The sequence below is a fragment of the Kogia breviceps genome, chromosome 5 (genome assembly GCF_026419965.1).
Source record: "Kogia breviceps isolate mKogBre1 chromosome 5, mKogBre1 haplotype 1, whole genome shotgun sequence".
In the NCBI taxonomy this organism is placed as follows: Eukaryota; Metazoa; Chordata; class Mammalia; order Artiodactyla; family Physeteridae; genus Kogia; species Kogia breviceps.
In genome coordinates this window covers 12,977,014-13,003,376 of record NC_081314.1, presented here as the reverse complement: position 1 = coordinate 13,003,376, position 26,363 = coordinate 12,977,014, and the positions used below count along the sequence as shown (strand labels likewise).

Genomic DNA, 26,363 nt, shown 5'->3' with positions numbered 1-26,363 from the left:
TGTTCTGTGTCACCCATATATAATTCAAAAGAAACTCTGTTCTTGTTCTTTCAGTTACCAAGATTTCTTCCAGCAAACTAGAAGTAAACATTCCACTGGAAAGTCCCACAAGTGGAGGTTCTGGTGGGCAGTCTACAGCCAGTCTTAGGAGAAAATGACTGTGCCCACAAACTCTACTTTAGATTATTCACTGGTGCCTCAATGTCATCCTTATTGGAATATACTTTGTTTTTGTTTTAAACCCTAAGCGGGACAACATAGAAAAGTTTAAAGGAAAAAACAAGGACTAAACAAATAAATAGTTCATTTATGGGGCAAAATAGGATTCCTCTCTTAAGAACAGGAATTGTTCCTGAACTACTAATTTCTCTCTCCCATGAAGAGAAGGCCACATGTCAGGAATCTCTTGACCAGTTGAGGTAGCATATTCTTGAAGCTTAAATGCTTTTCACTGGGTAGTTTGCCATTGCTAGATTTGGGTACTTCAAATTTTCTTAAGCTACCACATTCCCACATTTTCCATGGGAAGTTTCTAAATGGTTATTAGATTTTCAGGGCATTCCAAAGAACCCAATTACACTTTAGTCATAACTGAAATACTAGCTCTCGGGGCTAAAGTCAATTATATATGATGAAAGTCAGCAGACTCTTCTGTAAAGGGCCAGTGAGTAAATACTTTAGGCTTTGATGGCTGCATAAGGGGACTGCCACATATTTTTCTTTGTTTTTGTTTTTACAACCCTTTAAAAATTAAAAAACTGTTCTTGTGGGCCTTACAAAAACGGGTTGAATTTGGCCTGCTGAGCTATAGTTTTGACAATTCCTGACCCACAGTATAGGTTCACAATCCTGTATCTGAAATCTTTGGGAATGGAAGTATTTCAGAATTCAGTTTTTCAAAGTTTTGAAAGATAATAGGTACATGCTATATATTATATAATACCCCCGGTGTGCCACACAGTAATGTTTACTGTGTGGCAATGTTCACATTAGTGAATATTCACACTAAGTAGGATAAATAACAGGCTATAAGTAGCCTTTCACCATTCAGGTTAAGTTACTGTAAATGAGTTTACTGTAAATCAAAAGCAAACCAAAAAAATCTTTGTACTCAGAGCTTTTTATTTTTTTATTTTTTTTTTTTTTTTTATTTTTTTTTTTTTTGTGGTACGCGGGCCTCTCACTGCTGTGGCCTCTCCCATTGCGGAGCACAGGCTCCGGACGCGCAGGCTCAGCGGCCATGGCTCACGGGCCCAGCCGCTCCGCGGCACGTGGGATCTTCCCGGACCGGGGCACGAACCCGTGTCCCCTGCATCGGCAGGCGGACTCTCAACCACGGCGCCACCAGGGAAGCCCACTCAGAGCTTTTTAGATTTCAGAGTTGCAGTTAAGGAATTGTGGGTTGAATTATTTCTACAGGGACATATATGCTGGGTTTTAAGTAACTTAATGATAAACTTTTAGAATACCTGTCATATGTAAATTAGGGACTTCCTCTACAATTAAATATGTATTTTGCTTTATTCCCTAATAATGAAGAACTTCACGATATTATCTGTCAGCGACATTGATAACTGAATTTATGATGTACCTCATCACAGAGTGTAATATTTGCCCCTTTCCCCATTTAGTTCTTGGATGAAATTTCATCTACTGAAACTAAAGTGTCCAGTGGTACCAGTGAGCCTGTGCACCTGAAAGAAGGGTAATTTAATGAAATTAGATTTTTAAAGTCATATTTCAGTATAGACATTAAGTAAGTACAAAGATCATGGGGTCCAGGAGTGAGAAAATCTGGGCTTTATTCTGTGCTAAAACTGCCTAAGTAACATCAGTCAGGTAAGTCACCCTCACTATCCTATAAACTTTATGCCAGATGGGCATAACTTCTTGTCCATACAGTGCTATAGTTGTTTTGCAAATATAATGAGATTATGGGTGGTAGAGTAAGTTATAAATATATTGATACACTATAAATATAAGTAAGTTATAAATATATTGATAACACTATAAGTTTGAAAAAAGTAACAGCATTATTCAGTCTTAAAGTAGTGTTTTCATTGGAAGTTCAAGGGGAAAATTATTCACTTGGCCTTTTTAGTTGTGGATAGTACAGTTGTAAATAACAAATTATTTAAGGACTTTATTCCCTTAGTATGGCCAAAATAAATGCAGGAGTTATAGATGGCAAAGACATTTTCATAACCTTAATACAGTCTTTGACAGCTCTTCATGTCATTTAAAATTAAAAGATAATTCTTTGTTTTGGATTAATTATTTTAATATTTGTAGCTAAATGTTCACATCTGTTGTTTTGGCAGTGAGATGTATAAAAGAGCTCAGGGAAGAACTCGGATTGGAAAAAAGAATTTCAAGAAACGGTGGTTCTGCTTAACAAGCAGAGAGCTCACCTACCACAAGCAGCCAGGTAGTTGTGTTTATTATGCTCTATTGTGGGGCTTTTCCTGATTCCCACTGAAGATTTCTTTTTCTGCTGCTTAATGTGACTCGTGAACCATTTTACTAATGTTACTGTAGTTCATGGTTTCTCACAGTGATGTACACACACTAAAAATGTTATAAATATTTGACAAGTAACACCATGTAAATTACACTTTTCTCTCACTTTGAATGTCTTGTGTTACTAAAAATGGTGTTCCTACAGTATGCTCTGTTTTCTAAAAATCCCTTGTAAATCCGTTTTTGTAATCAATCTATAAGGAACAACAGTTAGATATTTTAAAACTCAGAATTTTAACTTCCAGAGTCAAATTGGTAAGAATCAGTTTCTAGTAAATGAGTGTTTCAGTGGTTTGCCAAAAGTTCCCACAGTCATACCATAGGCTGTGATTCCTATTCAGTTAAAAGATTCATTCTAGACTACTGCCAAGCTAACTCCAAGATGAAAATTCTAGTAATTTGCCCCCTGAAAAGGCACAAATTGGCTGTCTGTTTGGGTACAGAGAGCCATCTTCCTACAGTGTGATTTGAGGGCTTCGGAGAGGCAAAGTTTGTCCCTCAGTGGACTGACATAAGGCTTAAAATCTCTACCTTTTAAGTTTATTCCTTTGGGGGTAAAGCATTATCCATCGAAGGCCACTAGTTTCTGATACCTTAGCAAGAACTTAGCATCCAGATCATAGATCACATACAGTAGAATTCCTTCTGTTCAAAGTGATCAGGATCCAAAGTTGTTCACTTAACCAGAAAGGTCAGTTAAAGCAAGAATCACTCAAAAACAAACAAAAAGATGCATTCATACCTTAAATATTTATATGTTTGTTTAGCAGTCTTATGATAGCCAAGATCTTTTCTTTGAATATGGATCTATAGATTAGATTTCCCCTCTGTCTTTCTTGTGCAAACATAACCCTAATGCATCAGTTTTCAGGTTGATTTCTCTAAAGTGAAGCTAGAACTTAAATACTTGAAAAGTAGTCCAATTATAGAATCCTTTTAGAGTGTCATGATAGTCACCCTAAGTTTTTGCAGCTGTCTCACCCCCATATAAATCAACTTTATTTGTGTGGGTGTTGGTCTCCTTTTGCGGTACGGCCTCTCACTGTTGTGGCCTCTCCCGTTGCGGAGCACAGGCTCCGGACGCGCAGGCTCAGCAGCCATGGCTCACGGGCTTAGTTGCTTCGCGGCATGTGGGATCTTTCCACGGGCACGAACCCGTGTCTCCTGCATCGGCAGGCGGACTCTCAACCACTGCGCCACCAGGGAAGCCCATGTTGGTCTCCTTTCTTGAAAAGCTTTTCAGGGTGTTTGCCTGATTTTCAAATAAGTATATGCCTCTTGGTAGGCGGCACTTGTTTTGTCACTTTACATAATAATGTTTAAGTAAATTATAATTACACCATGAAAAAACGGCATAAATAGGTCTGGGAACAAACCCAATGGACTTGGTAATCAAAACAGCCTAACCAATGGAAACAGAAGGGTACAAGCTTAACAGTTAGTACCCTAGCAGCCACAAGCATTCAGCGTCCCATGAGCATCATTCAGTAAGTTCTACAGAGGAAATGGAGAGTCTTGGTTAATCTGACAAATCTGTTAGGTAAAGATCTGTTAAGAGAACTTCTGGTATAAATTCTGAAATGATAAAACAAACACCAGACGTAAGATACTTTCAAGAGAATGTAGACGCAATTAAACAGAGTACTTCAGTGGAGACTCTTATGAAGTGAAAAGAAATTTTTTTGTTTCATAATTCCTGAGGATCCTTAGCCAGAATGACTACATATGTCCAAATATATTAGTAAGACATAAGAGGCCAAATGCACTATATTTTTAAGCACCCAGATAATTTGTTGTGGAATATAAATATTCCAATGACTAAGGATCAATCAGCTACATACTTGCCCTTCCAGACAGCATTCTTTAAGCTAAGCATATTTTTAATGTTTTAGAAGTTACAGTTTATGTTGAGTACTATATAAATGCTCTCACATATATAGCACCATTTTTAAAATAGCTGGCATAATATGCTAATTATGTTTACATCAGCAGTACACTGAAATAAAATTTAAGGTAAATTAGTCATTCTCTGTGAATAAGTTGGCTATTTTCTCCTCATTTAAAGTATTTTCTAATCTAAACCAACATTCTGAAGTCTTCTTTGGCTTAAGACTTTAGGAATCAGATGATAGCTTTGGACCCTTTTCCTCTAGAAAAATTCGTGAACAAATATAGACACAAAATCTTGCATATAATTTCAGGGAGTTCATAGTCCCAGAGTCCATGCACAGTTCTCAAGAACTTCTGTTCTATCCAGTGATCTTATGAGGGTAAAATTCTCTAGAATGATAAGTCTGCTCTAAGGTATAAAATAGACACATTAGAAGTTACATTATTTTCAGGCCTTAAGAAATTTAACATGTTGGAATGGCATTGGAGGAATGAGCTCTATTATATGAAGTTTCAAGATTATTTACCAAAGCCTACAGTTTAAGCATCCATGCTTTTTTTTAAAAACTATTTTGTTGGATTTTTCCAAAATGTATTACATGCTGCCCTGCCTTCTAAAAAAGAGTTCATTGAACGTAAGTTAACATTTTCTAGATGGCTTGGGGCTGTCATTGATAATATTAATTATTATATAGTACTCTGATTTAGTGATGTTTTCTGGGCTGCTAATGGGTGTGTGCAGCTGTTTGCTTCCCAGCTACATGCCTTGGACTGCTGTGCTTTTTTGTATTCCTGTGTTTGCTTTATACAGTTTTTCATTATCCCCTCTGTGTTCAGGCTGTCACCTTAAATTTCTTGTGCTGTCAGTGAACAATAATGTAACATCTCACTCCCACCTCTTATCCCCTACTTCCATTTTTTGCTGCTAATATACTGTGAGTGAGGATGTAGGTACTGAGTTTGTTAAAATTATGCATAAGATTAAAAGGCCTTGATTGACGATTTCAGGACTTTCCTCTGTGAATAAAATACATAGGCTTTGGATTCTCTCTTTGGTTGTTCAGCAAATGTTTTGCTTACTTCCTGTTTCCTTGCAGTTTTTTGCATAGCTAAGACTGCTAGGTAATTAGTCTCTTATTACACTTTATGACTTTGGTGTCCGAAAGAGAGCCTCCCAAATATTTTGTAACATAGCTTTAAATCATTGAGTCTTTCACTCTTTCCTCCTACTGAACACTAGTATTCTGAATCAAGTATTTCTACCACTCAGAATCAAATAATAGTTTTCCAGTTTACTGGAAAAGTAATTAATAGAATTTTCTCAATTTTAAGGGTTTTTCTCAAATAAGTTATTAAATTTTGATGCCCACTTAGTATTGGTAAGCAGTTAATCTTCAATATCACTAAATTAACATGTGGCAAATGAATATCATAGGACATTCAGTCAGCTGTCAGTCATGATTACCTTGACAGTTTCTTATGGATCTGAGTGTGATTATAATTTTATATTGATACACTATAACGTGTTCATCTTCTACAAGTAAAAGTTCTCCTAGTTGTATGCTGGAATCAAATGAGTTATTGATGTTCCAGCCTTTTCCTATGTCATCCAGCCTCATCTTTGCATTCTCCATATGTCACTTTGCCAGACTAACTCTTGATGCTCCTTTCAGTTGTGCTCTTTTACATTCATGCTTTTGCATTTGCTCTATCTAGAAATCCCTTTCTTTCCTTCTTTACCTGTGTAATCTGTTGTCCTTTAACTCTCAGAACAAGTGTCAGCTCTTTATGGAAGTTGTTTTCGTAAAGCTTCTGGCCACCTCAGTTGAGTTTTCTCTTACTATGTTTCTTTAGCACATTAGTGATAACTTATGTCACACTGTGTGGTCATTACTTTTATCTATCTCTTGCCCTAGTTTTTTAAGATCCTCAGTGGTGAGGACCATGTTTTTACTACCTTCATTAAGGCATTTATTAATTTTTAATAAATGGTTTTCTTCAGAGGACACCATGTTTTCCAGATATGCTGTTATCTGAATACATTAAGAACCACTGCTCTGGGTTTCTAAAATTTCTGCCAAGCTTACTACTAATAGGTTATTTTTAAAAATAACAGGTTATTAACAAATTCATCTCTGAAATTCCATTTGTGTTCTCCAAACTTGATTAGATATTGTTTACTTTTGGATGACCTGTTATACACAGATACATACATATAGTCTACACAACTTCCATATGATATCAGTGTTCTAGCTCATATAACCTATGGACAATATTAAAAAAGTTTCCATGATGTTTTAAACATGCATCTCAATACATTTAGGTTGACTTGGTTTTTACCTGCTCATATTTTCATACACGGGGCTCTGCAGTATTTTTTTTCTTTAATAACTAAAGAATACCATTGATTTGTCTGTGCATCATATTCAACAGATATTTTATTGGGTGCCTGCTGTGTGCCAGATGTTGTTTCAAGCTCTGGAGAAAACAGTAGTGAACAAAACATACCAAAATCCTTACCCCCATGGATCTTATAGTTTAGTAATGATTGACAGTAAACAAACAAAAGAATTTTATACTATATGGGATGATTATAAATGAGATGGACAAAAATAAATCAGGGAAGGGGAATAGAGAACTCAGGAGAGTTGCAATATTAAAAAGTCTAGTCAGGGAAGGCTTCACTGAGAAAGTGACATTTGAGCACAGACCTAAGGAGGGTGAGGGAGTGAGCTATGTGGATAAATTTGAGGTAGTAGTGACGCAGACATAGCTAACAGCAGGTGATAACAGAGGCCCTGAAACAGAAGTACACCTGGAGTATTCAGGAGACAAGAGAACGCTTTTGTGACTATAAAAAAAAAATGAATAAGGGGGTAATCACAGGAACTGAGATCAAAAAGACCATGGAGTAGGGCTTCCCTGGTGGTGCAGTGGTTGAGAGTCTGCCTGCTGATGCAGGGGACATGGGTTCGTGCCCTGGTCCGGGAAGATCCCACAGGCCGTCAAGCGGCTAGGCCCATGAGCCATGGCTGCTGAGCCTGCGCGTCCGGAGCCTGTGCTCCGCAACGGGAGAGGCCTTAACAGTGAGAGGCCCGCATACTGCAAAAAAAAAAAAAAAGACCATGGAGGAGCTAGATATTATAGGGCTTGTGGATCATTGAAAGAGTTTGAATAAGATGGCAGGGCACTGGAGAGTGTTAAGCAAATGAATGATATCATTTGGATTATGTTTTGATAGGATTGATCTCCCTTGCCATGTGGAGTGCTGTGTGGAGATTAGACTGAAGGGGGCAAGGAGACCAAGTAAGATGCTACTGCACTAATTCAGGGGAGACAAGATAATGGCTTGGACCTGTTAGTAGCAATGGAGGTTGTAAAAATAGATCACATCTTGGATCTATTTTAAAGATAGTATTCACAAGATTTGCTATAGGGTCGGATATCAAGAGTAAGAGAAAGTCAAGGATAACTCCAGGGATTTGGGCTTATACAAGTAGACTGATGAAGTTGCCTTTTTGAAAATAGACATGGGAGTTCTGGTAATAGTAAAGGAGCTTGTACTAGACTAACTCTCTCATAGATAACAACTAAAAACTTTGGCCAGAATATAAAACAACTCTGAAGAATTTGACCCTTGGAAGATGAGAACTATGCTGGGTGAGATTTATGTTTATTTGGCTTTTCCCCCTGAGAGCATCCCCAGTCTGTGTAGCATGAGGTGCCTAGAATTTAAACAAAGTCATAGTTTGCTTTTGCTTTTTTTTTTGTTTGTTTTTGGCCGCACCACATGGCATGTGGGATCCTAGTTCCCCAACCAGGGATCAAACCCATGCGCCCTGCAGTGGAAGCATGGAATCCTAACCAGTGGACCACCAGGGAATTCCTAGAAAGTCATAGTTTCATTGCCTTGAAATAGCAAAGGACAGAGTTCAAGGCTGCCAGAGAAGGCAGAAATTGAGGAGATTAAAAGGAGCAGCCTTCCAATCTGCTTTGAACTCCCCTGAAATCCTCAGCTGACGTGAACTGCTCATGCTACGGGGAACTTCAGAGAGGCTAGTGAAAAGCAGTAACTGAAAGATTAAACAAGATGAGCAGAGATCTCAGCTTCTTTCCTCCTCAGAGACAGTTTGGAATTTTAGAAGGTGGTGGTTCAGAAGTAAAGACTATGCCCTAGGATTAAGAATAAACAAAGTATCGTATGAAGAAAGTATAAAGCCAAGCCTCAGAGTGATCAGCTAATGATGTAACTTTTCGAGGGAAGATAACTGAATCCACAGTCTCTACAATGTATTATTCTTACTGTCCAGTATACAGTGAAATATTAACAAGTTTGAGAAGAAACAGGAAAATACAACACTAGTCAAGAGAAAAAGCACTTAACAGACACAGACCCCTATATGGTCTACATGTTGGAATTAGCAGATATGAACTTTAAAGCTGTTACAAATATTTCAGGGGTTTAATGGAAAAGATAGTCACCGTGATTAAAGAGATGGGGAATTCCAGCAAAAGAAAAAAATAGAAACTATAAAAAGGAATCAAATGGAAATCTGGAATTGAAAAGTACAGCATCGTAAATGAAAAGTTCATTGGATGGGTTTAACAACAGTTTGGAGATGTCAGAAGAAAGATTCAGTGAACTTGAAGACAGATCAATGAGAATTATCCACTCAAAGAATACAGAGAAAAAATATTGAGAAAAATGAACAGAACCTTAGTGAGTTGTGGGACAGTATCGGGCAGTCTAACATATGGATGATTGGTATCCTAGAAGCAGAATAGAGAAAGAGAGAGGCAGAAAAAAATACTAGAAAAAATAATGGCCTAAAATTTCCCAGATTTGGTGAAAAACATATTATAGATCTAAGAAGATCAGTGAACACCAAGCATAGTAAATAACAAAGAAAACTACACTTAGACATATAATAATCAAACCAAAGATAAAGAGAGAAATCTCAAAAGCAGAGGAACAAAAGACAGATTACATACAGGAGAACAATACAAGTGACAGCTAACGTCTTATAAAAAGCAACCAAAGCCAAAAGACAGTGGAATGATGTCTTTCAAGTGCTGAAGGGAAAAAGCTCTCTACTTAGAATTCTAGTGAAAATTTCCTTCAAAAATGAAAATAATCCTTCAGATAAATTTTTAAGTAGACTTGCACTATATGAAATGCTAAAGGAAATTCTTCAGGCTGAAGTGATATAACACCAGATGGAAACTTAGATCTACAGGAAGGAATGAAGAGCACTGAAAATGGTCAATATGTACATAAATGTAATAATGTCTGTCTTAATTTTTCTAAAAACAGCTGTTGAATGCAGAATTTATAACATTGAATTATAGCATTTATAACAAATTTAGATGTAGAATATATGACAGTAGTAGCACAAAGGAAAGGGATGGAGTAAATTATTGCAAGGATCATCTATTTTATGTGAAGTGACACAAGAATAATTTTAAGTAGATTGTAATGAGTTAGGTTTGTATATATTAATCTCTAGAAGAAAACTTTAAAGAAAAAAAGTATAACCCATCTCCTCTCCCCTGCACAAAAAATAAATTAGGCAGGAGGGGAAGAATAGAGGAGCAAAAATCGGATGGGACAAATAGAAAACAAATAACAAAATGATAGGTTAAGCCCAACTAAAACAAGTAATTAGAATAAATGTAACATCATATCTAAGATCTGGAGCAAAGCAAGGATTATGCACTTTAATCAGTTCTCTTCAGCATTATATTGGAGGTTGTAAACAATGCAATAAGACCCCTCCCCCCCCAAAGAAGAAAAGGACATACAAAGTTATGTAAAAAATCCTAAGGAATCTTCACAACAACTGTTTGAACTGATAAGTGAATTTAGCAAGATCTTGGGATACATGATTTGTATATACAGATCAGTTGTATTTGTATAAACTGGCATCAAAATGTTAGAAGATGAAATTTTAAAAATAATACCATTTACAGTAGCAGCCCCCCTTCAAAAACACCCACCTAAAATACTTAGGATCATTTTTTAAAAAATAAGTATAAGACTTTAAGGAAAATTATAAAACATTGCTGAGATAAAATAAAGGAGATGTAAATAAAAGGAGACATACATCATGTTCGTGGATTTTAAGGTTCAATATTTTTTAAGAAGTCACTTCTCAAATTCATCTTGATTTTAACACAATCCCACTCCAAATCCCAAGTTTTTTTGGTTAAAAATTGACAAGTTGATTCTAAAATTGTTGTCAATGGGAAAACAGAGGACTTAACGTGGCTGAGCCAATGTTGAAAAAGTAGAACAAAGTTGGAGGACTAAGACTTACGAAGACTACTAATTACTAAGTAATTCAAGTCTGAAATTTTGGCATAAGAGCTAGAGAGATCAGTGAACAGACAAAAGTCCAGAAAGACACACACACACACACACATATATGGTCAATTCAGTTTTGACAAAAGTGTCAAGACAATTCAATTGGGAAAGGAAAGTCTTTTCAACAGATGGTGCTGGAACAACTGGATAAACGAAGAGAAAATGAACTTCACCTTACCTCATACTACACACAAAATTTAATTCAAGATAAGAGGATCATAGGCCTCAGTGAAAATACAAGAGAATATCTTTGCAACTGTAGAGTATGCAGGGATTTCTTAGGATATCAAATGCACTAAACATCTTTTTAAGATAAATTGAACTTCATTATAGTAAGACTTTCCCATTCTTTATATCATCACTCCTTTTTCTTTCTTTTTTGTTATGATAATGGGCATAAAATGTGTTGCTTGGCAGTTGAAATTTTTCAAGAGGTTGTTGGGATTTGAGTTTCTTTAAACCATAAGCTAATGTTTTTCACGAAATTTGGGAAATTAAAAAGTCTAGTCAGGGAAGGCTTCACTGAGAAAGTGACATTACTTCTTCAAATATTGTTTTTTCTGTCCATTTTCTCTGCTTCTTAGGACTCCAGATATATCTATTCAGGCATGCTTGATATTGTCTCACAGGTCTCTGAGACTCAGTTTGTCTTCATTCCTTTTTATCTTTTTTTTTTTTTTTTTTTTTTTTTTTTTTTTTGCGGTACGCGGGCCTCTCACTGCTGTGGCCTCTCTCGTTGCGGAGCACAGGCTCCGGACGCGCAGGCGCAGCGGCCACGGCTCACGGGCCCAGCCGCTCTGCAGCACGTGGGATCCTCCCGCACCGGGGCACGAACCCGTGTCCCCTGCATCGGCAGGCGGACTCTCAACCACTGTGCCACCAGGGAAGCCCTATCTTTGTTCTTTAGATTGGATAGTTTCTGTTTACGTTCATTGATTCGTTTACCATCTCAAATCTTCTCTTCAGCTCATGTAGTGAATTTGTCATTCCATTAATTGTGCTTTTCAGCTCTAAAATTTCTGTTTGATTCTTTTTATAGTTTCACTTTTCCTGTTTAGAGTCCATATTTGTTCAGTCATTATTAGCATATTTTCCTTGAATTATTTGAACATATTTATAATAGTGGATTTGCTCACTAATAGAATAAATTCAACGTCTAAGTCCACTTAGAGTCAGTTTCAGTTGGCTGGTTTCTTTCCCAAGTATGGGTCACACTTTTCCTGTTTCTTTCCACATCTTATTTTTTAGTTAAAAACTGGGCTTTGTAGGTAATACATTATAGTGTGTCTGGATTCTGTTTGTTCTTCTGTAGAACTCAGACTGCAACGTCTGTTCTGTGTGTGTGTGTGTCTGTCTGTCTCTCTTTATCTTTCTCTCTGTCAGTGTATAGCTGCTGTTGTCTTTGCTCAGATTTTTTTTTTTTCCCTAATCCTAACTACCTCCCTAGGGCTCTCACCTGAGCTTGCTTAGTTTAGTGGTCAGCCAGTGATTTGAGCATAGTTCTCAAATACCTGAAGCCAGTAAGTCTTCCACCCTTTATCACCTGAGCTGTTTGTGAATCGGAACACATACAAAGGCACAGCAAATTCACTTGTCTCCCCAGGCTTTCCACTTTTGCCAGACTCTCTGGGATGGTCCACATAAATGCATCTTTAGCAGTCAGCCAAGGATGTGGCAGGTTTATCATCTCAGCCTTTCTATAGCTCTCGTTTCCAAAATCTCACCCTTAAACTGAATTTGTAACCTCCAGCCAGTAAAGCTGTGAGTTTTCACTGATCTGGGGAATTATGGAAACACCCTCAGGGAGGAAAGCTGTAAACGCACAGTTCTTATCCTATGCAGTAGCAGTTGTTCATTGAGTAAACACGTCTCAGATTTTTACTTGTCTTTGGTTATTTTCCAGTGCTCTGAAGTGGTTGTTTTTAATAATTTGCCCAGTTTTATACTTACTTTCTAAGGAATGGAATTACTCAGCTTCCTTACACTACTATCAAAAGATAGATTCACAGTTATTTCATCTGTGTTCCTTGGGACCGATATATAGCTGGAATTCTGTTTTTCTTGGGGGTGGTAATGGTTTTTTAATGGAGATATAATTCACATAACCATAAAATTCACCCATTTAAAGTGTACAATCCATTTTTAGTATATTCACAAAGTTGTGCGATCACCACTAGTTGCAGAACATTTTCATCCCCCCAAAGAAGAAAACCTAAACCCATTAACAGTCACTGCTCACTCCTCCCTTCTCCCAGCCCCTGGCAAACACAAATCTGCTTTCTGTCTCTGTGGATTTGCCTATTCTGGACATTTCATGTAAATGGACTTAAACAATGTGTATGTAACCTTGTAAGACTGGGTTCTTTCACTTCACATAATGTTTTCAAAGTTCATGTATGATATGGTGTGAATCAGTACTTTATTCCTTTTATGGCTAAATAATATTTTGTTTGGATATATTCCAAATTTTATTTATCAGTTCATCAGTTGATGTACATTTAGATTGTATCTACTTTTTTAGTACTGTGAATAATGCTGCTGTGAACATTCACATATATATGTTTTTGTGTGGACATATGTCTTCAGTTCTCTTGGCTATGTACTTAGGAGTGGAATCGGTGAGTCATATGGTAACTAACTTCATGTTTAACTTTTCGAGGAGGTAATGATGATTTGAACCTAAACTGGATTTTAGTTATTTAATAAGGAAATTTAATACACTCATATTTATTGTGATTACTGTAATTACTACTTTGTTTTATGTTTTTTGTTTATTAGGCTTTTCTGTTTATTGAGGGTTTTTCTCCTGCCTTTTTAATTGGAATAATCAGTCCCATTCATGTTCATTCTGTCCTACCTAGTGAGAGAATTTGGGCATCCTATTTCTACTTTTAAATTGTTAACAGACAGGTTTAAACTTACATGTTTACCTTGTTGTCTGCAGTTAATCACAGTCTCTGTTCAAGCTGAGAAAGAACATGAGCATGCTTTCAATTTATTTTTCCCTAGCGTCTACCTAATGCAGTCATCTGAAATTTTAGTACTAGGTTCTTGTTTCTTTTTTTTTTTAACATGTTTATTGGAGTATAATTGCTTTACAGTGGTGTGTTAGTTTCTGCTGTATAACAAAGTGAATCAGCTATATGTATACATATATCCCCATATCTCCTCCCTCTTGCGTCTCCCTTCCACCCTCTCTAATTGCACCCCTCTCGGTGGTCACAGAGCACCAAGCTGATCTCCTAGTGCTGTGTGGCTGCTTCCCACTAACTATTTTACATTTGGTAGTGTATATATGTCAATGCCACTCTCTCACTTCGTCCCAGCTTACCTAACTTCCCCCTCCCCGTGTCCTCAAGTCCATTCTCTGTGTCTGTGTCTTTATTCCTATTCTGCCCCTAGGTTCTTCAGAACCTTTTTTTTTTTTTTTAGATTCCATATATATGTGTTAGCATACAGTATTTGTTTTTCTCTTTCTGACTCACTGCACTGTAGGTCCAACCACCTCACTACAAATAACTCAATTTCGTTTCTTTTTCTTCTTTATCCATTCATCTGTCGATGGACACTTAGGTTGCTTCCATGTCCTGGCTATTGTAAATAGAGCTGCAGTGAACACTGTGGTACATGACTGTTTTTGAATTATGGTTTTCTCAGGGTATATGCCCAGTAGTGGGATTTCTAGGTCGTATGGTAGTTCTGTTTTTAGTTTTTTAAGGAACCTCCATACTGTTCTCCGTAGTGGCTGTATCAATTTACATTCCCACCAACAGTGCAAGAGGGTTCCCTTTTCTCCACACCCTCTCCAGCATTTATTGTTTGTAGATTTTTTGATGATGGCCATTCTTACCAGTGTGAGGTGACAACCCTCAGAATGGGAGAAAATATTTGCAAACGAAGCAACTGACAAAGGATTAATCTCCAGAATATACAAGCGCTCATGCAGCTCAACATCAAAAAACAAACAACCCAATCCAAAAATGGGCAGAAGACCCAAATAGACATTTCTCCAGAGAAGATATACAGATTGCCAACAAACACATGAGAGGATGCTCAACATCACTAATCATTAGAGGTTCTCTTGTTTCTTTTACCTTTTTATGTTTTAATGATTTTTCTAACCATGCTTATCAATTTTTCTGATTTCTTTGCCCAGCACTATTTTTTACGTAACGTACTTGTCTTTTTCCTGACTTCTTATTTTGCAGGAGTATGCCCTCAAGGAATTATTTCAGATAGGCATTAGGGCTGATAAATTTTCTGAGTCCTTGCATATTAAAAAAAAGTCTATTTTACCCTTACACTTGAATAAGTTAGATTGGATTTAAAATCATTTCCCACAGAACTTTTAAGATACTTCTCCATGGTTTGCTAGTTTCCTTTGTTGCTGGTGAGAATTTGATGTCATTCTGATTATTAGCCTTGATTCTTCTCCCTAGAAACTCTTAGGACTTTTCTTTAATCTTCACGCTCTAATATTTTACTGCCCAGTGTCTAAGTATTACCTTTCTTCCATCCTGCTTAGCACTTGATGGAGCCTTTCAATCTGAAGATTTATACCTTTATCTCTGGGACATTTTCATTGGTAATTTTATTCTGAACACTCTATTCTGTTTCTGGAATGCTTATTAGACAGATATCAAAACTTCTAAATTCATCCATCATGGCTCTTAACATTTTTACTTTGTTTCTTTGTCCTTTTGTACTATATATTTAAAGAGTCCTCAGTGAAATCTTCCATTTTACTAATTTACCTTGCAATTCATTCCAGTTAACATTATCAACTGAAATTAACTCTAATAACATCATATGTGCCTGGAGCAGTGTACTTTCTGTACATATGCTGTATTGTCCAGAAATGAACAAATACAGCAGTTCTAGGATACCTGCATGCTTTTGTGTATTCAACAAATCTAAAGATAGAAACTTCCTGCAAAATTTTTAAATTCTCTGGAATCTCTGTGGTGCCCCATGTAGATTAGTACCGAAAGACATGTCTCCTTTGCCCCCTCATTTATTATACCCCTGATTTCCTCAGATGTTATTCTCTTTGTTGTATGTGTGTCTCCTCCAGAGTGCTGATTTTCGTCATGTTTGATTTTTTTGGCGATTTGCTCATCTTTGTGTTACAGTCCATTCACCTGCTTGAGTGTTCAGTAGCTTACAGCCAGTGCTTTCGAGGGAGGGACAGGACGAGCTGCTGAGGGGCAGGGGTGCTAATGCTTGTCTTCTGGTGTGGATGCTTTCAACAACCTGTGGCAGCCCTGCTTTACAGCCCAGTACGCATCCTTACTGCTTTAGCCTGGGGCTATGCCTCTGTTGACTGCTGGTTTGCACAAGGTGGCAGGGCGGGGGGGGGGGGGGGGGGGGGGCGGTGAGGACCTAATTGACCCAGCTGTTCCAGATGCAGCGTACCAGTCAGTCATCCTCATATGTGTCTGAGTGTGTTCCCCCTCGCCCAGCTAACTGTCTGTGTCCATTGACTCTGGCTTGAAGCTTTTCTAAACCAGTCCTCCTTTTACAGATGTCTTTTCCTACGTGTGGTTTGGGCTGTGGCTTCTTCCAGTTTACTCCCTTCCCACCTCCCCACACCTCCCCATAAATTTGATCTTGTAGCTAGCTCCCAGGAGACTGCCAATAGTCTTATTTTCCCATGTATATGTAATTTGTATTTGTTGAATTTAAATGTCGTTTCCACAGAAAAGTTTTCCCTACCTGCCCAATTTAAAGTAACTTCCCAACTACTTTCTATCATATCACCTTGGGTTGTTGTCATTATAGCGTTCATCTCTACCTAATATTTGTCTTTCGTCAGTCTTTCCAGACCTAAATGCAAACTTCATTAGGGGCCTTATGCGTTCTGTTTACTCCTGTATCCCAAGTGGTTACAGGACAGTGTCTGGTATATAGTAAACATTCAGTGTATGATAGTTGAATTAAGTGACTTTATCTTTTTTAAAAAATTGTATATCACATCTTCTTGAATTACACAAATTTTAGATTTTACATCAGGAACCAGGCTTAGCAAATATTCTGTTAACCTCTCTGTTCAAGAAAGAAAACCTTTATTAATCAAATTAGTGTCTTTGGCCAAAAAGCTATACATTAATCCATGGATAATATAAAATATAAAGGTCTTAGCCTCCAGCACTTCAACCCACATGTCATTAAAGCAAAGTTTGGTGCAAGGGGAAGCAAAGCTTTGATTTTCTAAGAACATTACAAAATGACCAGGAAAAGTCATGATTATATTTGCTTATAGTTTCTATGACTATATGAATGTAGCTTATTCTCAAGTAAATTGTAAGTTGAAATGCTTCGTATCCTCATGCCACCTTACTATGAAGCTCTTTTAGAAAACTCAAATTTCCAAATTCTTTTTTAAAAAAATATTATTTTTGGCTGTGTTGGGTCTTAGTTGTGGCACACAGGATCTCCAGTTGTGGCATACAGGCTCAGTAGTTGTGGTGCTCAGGCTTAGTTGCCCCGTGGCATGTGGGATCTTAGTTCCCTGACCAGGGATTGAACCCACATCCCCTGTGTTGGAAGGTGGATTCTTAACCACAGGACCACCAGGGAAGTCCCCAAATTCTTAAATTAGGTTAATGATTCACTCTACCGAATAAAATTTTACTTTTATTTCCTGTATCTCTTAGAGTAAACTTGGTAGCTCTAGTCAGCTGACCAGCCATTATGTGATAGTAATGAACAATTTTTCAATTTCAAATCATTGTTTTGAGGGTTAATTCCTTAACTAAATATTTGATTGGAAAAGCAGAAGAATCCACTTAGATACAGTCAGATTCATTGTTTATTTAATAACTCCATGAAAGAAAATTCCATGTCTCTGCAAGTTTTGAGTAGACCTTTATTGCCAAGTATATTTTCAGTCCCCACATAATTAATGTTACAAATATAATAACATTTTTACTTTCTGCATGGAGATCAGATTTATTCCCTCATTTTTCCTTGAAAATGTTTTAATTTTATTTAAAAAAAAATAAAGAGGGAGTCACGTTATAGAAAACAATCAAAATTCATTTGTTCCATAAAACAAAGGATACTTATATATGCACCATTTGGAAATCTGTAAGTTTCTTATACACCTACCATCAAGAGAATGATCTTAAATCTTATAGAGTTAACCTCTCACCTCTATAATTCTGATGGAAATTATTTTAATTTTATCCTATTTCTTTTATAATTTAGGCAAAGATGCAATTTACACGATTCCAGTGAAAAACATTCTTGCTGTGGAAAAACTGGAAGAGAGCTCTTTCAACAAGAAAAATGTAAGTTACATAATTTAAAGCTTTTTAAACTGCATATATTACTTAGCTGGAAATTTAAAAAGGTTTATTTTAGTATTTGTTATTAATCATTAATATCTTAGAATCGGTGGCTAGAAATCTGTCTTAAAATTGTCCATTATTGTTGATGCTTTATATAGTCGCCTCCCCTGTTAAGTTAAAGGTACTTTTCTCAATATTTGCATATTCTCAAACTTCTCAGCTTGACATTCAAGTCTTTAAGAATATAGTCCCAACCAGTCTGTACAACCGTCTCTCTGCTACCCTTCAGTACATACCAATACACTCAAGTCAACCAAGATGATTTCCTTGTTTCTGTTTTCCCACTGCTTCGTCTTTACTCATACTTTTTTCCTCCATCTGAAATTCTGTCCCTTTATTCCTGATTATATGATAGTTCCTTCCTTTGGATTTGTGTGATTTCTAAAAATTTTACTCCGTTGTACCGTTTAATACCATGTGACTCAGACAGTCCCAGGAGCTAACTTGCTTGAAACATAATAGTTTAAGATACCTGAGCAACAGTTACCTTGCCAAGCAAACTAGATTTCTCTTATGTGCCTTTTTGTGTTTTGTACTGTGTTTGGTTTTTAGACTCTGTCACTAACTTTTTGTCTTAATTGCCTATGAAGATGTTCCAAGTGATACACACAGAGAAACCACTCTATGTCCAGGCAAATAATTGTGTGGAAGCTAATGAATGGATAGATGTACTCTGCAGGGTGAGCCGATGCAATCAGAACAGGCTCAGCTCTTATCATCCCTCTGCATATCTAAACGGAAACTGGCTCTGCTGTCTGGAGACCAGTGAAAACGCTCTCGGCTGCAAGCCATGTACTGCGTAAGTTTCTTTTTGATTAAAGAAGCAATGTTTTAAATGTATTATATTCATACAGTGGAATATTATTCAGCCATAAAATGGATTGAAGTCCTGATACATGCACGGATGAACCTGGAAAAGATGCTGAGTGAAAGAAGCCAGACACAAAGGCCATATACTGTATGATAACATTTACATAAAGTATCCAGAATAGGTAAATTTATAGAGACAGAAAGTAGATTAGTGGTTGTGAGGGACTAGAGGGAGGGAGGAATGGGGAGTACTAATGAATACAGGTTTCTTTTGGGGGCAATGAAAATGTTCTCAAATAAATATGGTTGCACAGGTCAAAAAAAAAAAAAGGGACAATGTTTAAATAGATGTGCAAGCTTGAGCAAGATACCGAGGAAGAAGGGCTTAGCCCTATATAGACTTAAAAAGTAAGGGGATGAAGCATAGGTAATGAAAGTGATTTCACTTTAAAATTCCCTTCCTTTTGATTAGAGTCGCATAATGACCAAACCTCTCTTAGCCCCATTTTATTTAATTATCAAATTAGACTAGATTCCTAAGGTTCCTTCTGCAAAATTCTGTGGTTCTATTTTCAGTCTCAAACCATCAAAAGTCTTTAGCATGTTAACAAAGTGATATTTTTCCAATGTCTTTAATTTCATTTTTACCATAGAGGTGTCCCTGCAGACATCCAAATAGATATTGATGAAGACAGAGAAACAGAAAGAATTTATTCCCTTTTTACCCTCAGTTTACTTAAGCTGCAGAAAATGGAAGGTAACTATACAATTAAAATACTTTTATATAACCATGATCCTTCATTACCAATGCCTGAAGTGTTGCTTTGGCATTTTCTTAAAGTCAAAGATACCTCATAGATTTACCAAAATGTTACTTATATGACAGTTGACAAACTCCCGAAGGGAGCCTTTTTCATAGATACTCATCAGGTAAAACTACTGTTTTTGAATAAATGTGATTATCATAATTAATAAAATATATGTATTTTGGTTATCTATGCATTTCCAGGGGAGATCTTCCCAGCTTGAGCCCCTTGAAAAGTTTTTTTTTTTAAATAAATTTATTTATTAATTTTTATTTTTGGCTGCATTGTGTCTTTGTTGCTGTGCGCAGGCTCTCTCTAGTTGTGGTGAGCGGGGGCTACTCTTGGTTGTGGTGCGCGGGCTTCTCATTGCAGTGGCTTCTCTTGTTGCGGAGCACAGGCTCTAGGCGCACGGGCTTCAGAAGTTGTGGCTCACGGGCTCTAGAGCGCAGGCTCAGTAGTTGTGGCGCACGGGCTTAGTTGCTCCGCGGCATGTGGGATCTTCCCAGACCAGGTCCTGAAACCGTGTCCCCTGCATTGGCAGGCGGATTCTTAACCACTGCACCACCAAGGAAGCCTGAAAAGTTCTTTTTTATACTGTCAATACAAATTACATTTAATAAATTTAGTTGTCTGATCAGGGATTTTATTGCTTCTTGTAGAGGCTTGTGGAACTATAGCAGTCTATCAAGGACCACAGAAAGAGCCTGATGACTATTCTAACTTTGTAATCGAGGATTCTGTAACAACCTTTAAGACAATTCAACAAATAAAAAGCGTCGTAGAGAAGCTAGATGAACCTCATGAAAAGTATAGGAAGAAAAGATCAAGTAGTGCAAAATATGGGAGCAAGTAAGTATTTTTAAGATACTTTCAACATTTTCCAACATAGTTTGAGATTGCCTCTGCTACCCTGTACTCACACCTGAAGTGCAGGCCTCCTGCTTACCTTCATCTTTCAAAACCAGCTCAGAACCTTTCTCTTGTGCAAGAATCTCCCTGGCCACTCATACAGGGAGCTTTGTCTTTTTCAATTCTGGTATCATTTCATTATATTGGTGCAGTACTTTGTCATCACTTTTTAATGTTATATGTCAATGTAATCTTTGAATTGAATACTTAGTAGTTTTCTGTTTTTGTTTTGTTTTGCTGATCCTCTTCCTGCTTTATGTCTTACAGTACCTTTATACATTCTAAGTACCAGAAAAAAAGAATCAGCTACATAGTGCTGGAAGTAGTTTATAGTTGATGCTTTGGATCCATCTCAGATGCAGATGGACACTGGTGGAAACAGCAGCAAGAGTTAATATTTACTAAGGATATCTTACTCCTTACCACTGGGCACTGTGCCTAGTACTTTACATTGCATCAGGCAGTTAGACAGTTTTTAGCAGCAAGTAACAGAAAATCCCAATTGAAGTGGCTTAAATGGGAAATTTTTTAACCTCACAAACTAAGTCCTGATGTCTGTAGTTGGTTAGCTCAGCTCAAAAGTGTCATCAAGGACGGCCCAGCCACTCAGCCATCTTCAACACGATGATTTCTGTCTTCCTCAAACTTGTCCCCTCGTGGTCACAGCTGGGCTGCAATAGTTCAGAGCCCCACGTTTTTAATAATAGCAGCCAGGGGCAGAAAAAGCTATTTCCTCCTCGAGAGGAAGGAATCCTTGTCCAGAGTTACCCCTAGCTTCCCCTGAAACACAGGGCTGCCCAGTACTAGCGCTAGAGTCAGGTTTCGATTTGCACAGAGGTCGATAGGGAGAGAGGGTTCTTGGACCAGCAACTGTTTGCCACAGTGCACACCCTCTCATTGATCCTCACATCAGCCTGGCGGGGTTATACTCCCGTTTCACAGCTAGAGAAACCGAAGCTCAGGGAAGCTAAGTGTCTTGCGCAAGGTCATACAGCTGATTGAGGAGGGGCTTTGAATCTTGGCCCCGCCATTTTAACTTTTTTTTTTTTTTTTTACCTATGTGGATTGATAATTAGATATGTTTTATAAACAATAAAAATCAGTTTGACAGGTATAAATATTTGTGTTCTCCCTAGATGGAAGGCTCAGTACATTAGGAAGATTAGTGTAAGCATCCTAATACTGTCTTTTCTACATTAGTATACTTTGTTCTCTTCCAACAGTAATAATCCAGTTTTCTTGGAGCCCCGGCAGGTTTCCATATGAGGCCCTAGTCAATGCTTGACCATCCTTCTTAAATAGCATTCTCCCCCTGTAGCCACACCCCCTTTCCCAGCTGTATTTTCCTCTGTTAAAAATACCAATCTTTCTTGTACTAAATATTTTATTTGTTCATCTTATTTTCTCTATTTTTCTCTAGGGAAAATCCAATTATTGGGAAAACATTTTAGAGTTTGACCAATTGACTCAGAAGAACTGGAAAATATTTTTGTTGGAGTTTTTCAATTCATCATTATTTTGTTCATAGTATTTAAGAATGAACATTGGCTTCACTGTCACCTGCATTCACCTTGTATTTAATATTTAATAATTGAAGTTAACTGTTTGGGAATCCTGGTATTGATGTGTTCCTAGAGAATTTAAAACCCAAGATTCCCTTCATATCTTACGTGTCAAAAGCCATGTTTCTGCAACTTCTTTTTAATAGAAAGAGTCTTCCTAAAGAAGCTTTGTAACAAAGGAGAACTCCTCCATAGCAAGAAACCATTTCTTCTTGTAACACTCTGTTCTGTGGACTTTTCACTACCATTAGTGCCTGCTCTATACTGCCAACATTGTGTTTTACTGGAATATTTCAATCCATGACTATTCAGAGCTTTCCATTTAGTTCATCTAGACCCTCCCTCTTCAAAAAAAAAAAATATATATCTCCACAGATTACATTAGGAACAGTGACAGAAATGTTAGAAAACTGCCAGAGTATCCTTGAAAGCTGGTAGATCTTTTGTCTATTTAGAGATGATGCAAACAGAACTCAGGAGAAATCAGGGAACATGTACTGTTGTCTGCATCTTGTTTACATTTAGGATGAGTGACGGCAGATGAAATAAAATGAGACCACTAAAATTTTTTCATTGTTTAAACATCAGGTACTCATTTTCTTGATTTGAGAGTTCAGGTTAATGTGACTTCTAAGGACTTCACTTTTGAAAAAGAAGAGAAAGTAAACAATGGGAAAAGGTGGTGGTAAACTCACTCGACTTCACTCATTACTCCATTATTATAAGGGCCACCACCATAGGACGCCCTCCTCCCAGCGTGAGGCTGAGATCTAACTCGAGAACAGTCACTCAGCGCACTTTACTCATCTGGGCCACCCCAGATTATACTTTAGATACTCCGTGGTATCTAATCTTTATGATCAGTTGAATGATCAGTGTTTAAGTCTAGAAATAGTGCTTTCCTGAAAATGTTTATATTTCACTGCTGTTTTCTTATTGCCTGCTAGCCAAATGGAATTTGGGCAAGCAACTTTGAATCCTATTTTCCCTAATTTACTTTTATCCTAAAAATCATAACTGTAAATAAGCAATCGAAGCAAGTTGCCACCTTGAAGTTAAGAGGTACGTACTTTGCTTCATCAGTATTAAAAACCATGGTACTCTTATTTTGTCTTTTAAAATTCAAAACATTTTCTAAATGTGGTACTTTGAACCTTGGAGTATTTTACATGTTTCTGTTTAAAACTGTGACTACTTATTAATGTAAATCTAGCTAGTAGTGCTTTTTTTGTTTCCCTGAGCATAAGCTATATTTCAAGATACACTTTGCCAATTATGTTATTGGTAATTGTTTTTAAATTATAATGTTACTAGGTAATTATTCTTAAAGACCGTTCGCACACAATCATCAAAGTCGTTCCATAAATGATTATAACGGAGCAGTGTCTCTAATGTACAAGTCTCTAAAGGACTTGTAAAAATCAGTTGGTTTTATTTAAGAATCAGTCATAGTCTGCATTATGGTAGGTCATTCCTGGCCCATTTTAAAGACAGGTTTGAAAAGTCTTTTAAATTTTATGAGCTTGTAGATTCCATAAACTACACTGATTCATCAGTGTGAAAGAATTTTAACATTTAATAAATTTCTCACTTTTGAATTTCATTCAGATTGAAATTTCATTTTAAGAGTCTCTGAATGTCTGCCTGGAAAGGCCATGTGAGCATTGCCAGGTACCACTCATTACTCTCTAGTGGCTTCTTTAGTTATATTCTTCTCATATTTCTAACGTAAAGCCTTCAGTTATGACGGTTTTTAAAGATCACAGCGTTCTCAAAGGGACCAAGGCTGTGTGAATACGTAACTCAGAATTTGAAGAGTTCAGTTACTAGTTATTTTCTTCACATGACACTTTTTAAACAGCCAGTTTGACTGGAATTAACCACCTTGGCATAGCCTAAAAACAAGTAATATGACATGCAATTTTCTTTGAAAGTCTTCTGAAATAAGAGACCATGTCAGTGGGACCCCAAAATAACCAAGGTACTTACTTGCTTCCAAGGGCCTCCTCATTCCTCTGCTGTTACTTATGAGTACTTTGATTTTTACTACCTGATCTGCTTTCTCTGCCTTTTCTAAACTTGAAAAAAATACATGGCAGCTCACTTTACCCTAAAACCCTGAAAACCCCAAGAAGGAAAGAAAAGGATGATATGGAGAAACTCTTGCCATAAATGCCAATTCTGGTTCTTAGTTTAGCCATTTCTGTCATTTGAAATTATGCTGGTATGTTGCTTGTTTTGTTGTTATTATCGTTTGTTTTCTTTATTTAGCTTTGTTTTTTTAATATTCATTTAGTATGATAATGGGCAATAGCAACATTTTTTTACTCCCAGGAATATAACTTATCAAATTGAACTATTTTCTTTGCCAAAGAAAAGAAATATGTTTGTTTAAGTGTCAAAACAAGGCTTTCCTTATTGTACAAAAAAAGATGACGAATGATATGGCTTTTGTTTTTGTTTCTGAAGCCTAATTTCATTCATTTATCAGAAAGGCTCATTCATGCCAGGTTTTAGAAGACAGATTTTTTTTTTTTTTTAAGTAAAAGCACCTTTAATTTGTTCTAATGGTACATCCTGTAAAGACAAAATGCTACAAAGCCTTTTAGGTGTCCTTACAGTATGTGAAAAAATACAGGACTCATTCTAGAGTTAAATTGCCAGTCTTGATTGATATTATCTGCTTCCATTTTTATTAACTTTTGGAAATTAATGTTGCTAGTAAATATTGGTTTTTACAGTGTCCAGTTTGAAAATGTAAGTTATCAAAACTTAATGTAGTGAATTTGTGTAACCATGTTGTATTGTTGAGAATGTATTTTTATTTAAATTTTATTTTCTTATCAAGAGTATTATAAAAATTAAGAACTTTTGTAGCTGTCGCTTGGTAATAACTCAAATAAATTACAAGAAGCCTGTCCACTCTTTGTGTGACTTTACTTTCTCACTGATGTGACAGTTTCTTCTCATTTAAAATTCTTGTACCTCACCTATTAGGAAGGGAATAGCAGAAGTGAGGAGTCCTCAGTAACATAAAACAAACCGTCTGGAAAGGGTGCAGTAGTCTTCTGCATTTATCTAGGCTGATTTTTGATGGATTGAGGTCCTTATTTATTCATTCAGCCAGACTTGTTTTGAAGACCTATGGTGTGCAGGTGCTGTGAAGGATCCCATCATTCACGAGAGCCGTGCACATCTGGTGTGTGGGAATATATTCCCCTTTTCTGAGTAAATAGTTTAGAGCTGACTTGCACCCCCAACGAGAGAAGCCAGAATCTTCCCCATTAGTGCCTCAGCAGCCTCTTAGTATCCTCAAATAAACCTCCATGAAACCTAGTCCCTGCAACTCCAGAGGAACTGAAGGTTAACAAAGAGAAAGGAATAGGGTTCTGAATCTCTAAGCATCTTGTTTTTGTTGAAATACCAGAATCCCGCTCATACTAGCCCATGTATTAGAACAGACCTTAGAAAAATCAGTAAAGGACATAGTTGAACTCAACAACATCAATCAACGGGATACAATGCACATCTATAGACTAGTTCCTTCAAAAGAAAACAAAAGGAAAGAATAGACCTTAGAATAGAAACATCAAAGGGTTCTGTGTGGGTTCTATTCTATGACATAACAAACCAGTTCTTTACAGAGAGAGGGGGCAATACCTCTGTTGGGTTCCTCTTTAAGTTTCATGACTCCAAAACAAGAGACACCTAAGGCCAAGCAGAGTCCCTTTATATTCCATTCGCTGGTGTAAGTTTCTCTACTGCCCCAAGTCTCAATGACCAGTGTGGCCCTTCAGGGAATACCTGCCTTGGATAGACATGACATACTTCAAAAAATAAACTGATCCATGTCCAGAGACCTTGGGTCATCACTCCTCATATGTATCCTCACCTGAGGTTTAGTCTTTTGTGGCCAAAAGTCTCATTCATTGGCTTGTCATTTTGCCATTTGACTTCTCAGTTTGGTGAACCATTTGCCATCATATTTTAAGCTTATACCTAGATTTTATATTAACAGCAGAGAAGGTAACCTGTTTAAAGTCCTATTAAGATTCATTCAGTTTTCTGCCTTGTATGTTAAATCCTTTTCATTTCATACTATCAAAGCCTTTGCTTTCTTTGCATTTATCTACTTTTGACATGGTCTTAG

General features: G+C 37.0%; 1 protein-coding gene across 4 annotated transcripts in view; it reads left to right on the top strand.

Annotated features, from left to right (window-relative positions):
• Positions 1-25,133, top strand: part of RASA2 (RAS p21 protein activator 2) — a 128,144-nt gene extending 103,011 nt beyond the window's left edge. Inside the window, exons 18-24 of one of the 4 annotated variants that reach the window (XM_059064945.2) lie at positions 1,632-1,705; positions 2,322-2,428; positions 17,984-18,066; positions 18,717-18,925; positions 19,590-19,693; positions 20,402-20,591; positions 22,072-25,133. In XM_059064945.2, the coding sequence (XP_058920928.1) occupies positions 1,632-1,705; positions 2,322-2,428; positions 17,984-18,066; positions 18,717-18,925; positions 19,590-19,693; positions 20,402-20,591; positions 22,072-22,102 (798 nt within the window). In that variant the 3' untranslated portion in view covers positions 22,103-25,133. Of the gene's footprint in view, positions 1-1,631; positions 1,706-2,321; positions 2,432-17,983; positions 18,067-18,716; positions 18,926-19,589; positions 19,694-20,401; positions 20,592-22,071 lie in introns of all 4 variants that reach the window. The other 3 variants (XM_059064944.2, XR_010840616.1, XR_010840615.1) reach the window with 3 other exon arrangements.
• The last annotated feature ends 1,230 nt before the right edge of the window (positions 25,134-26,363 follow it).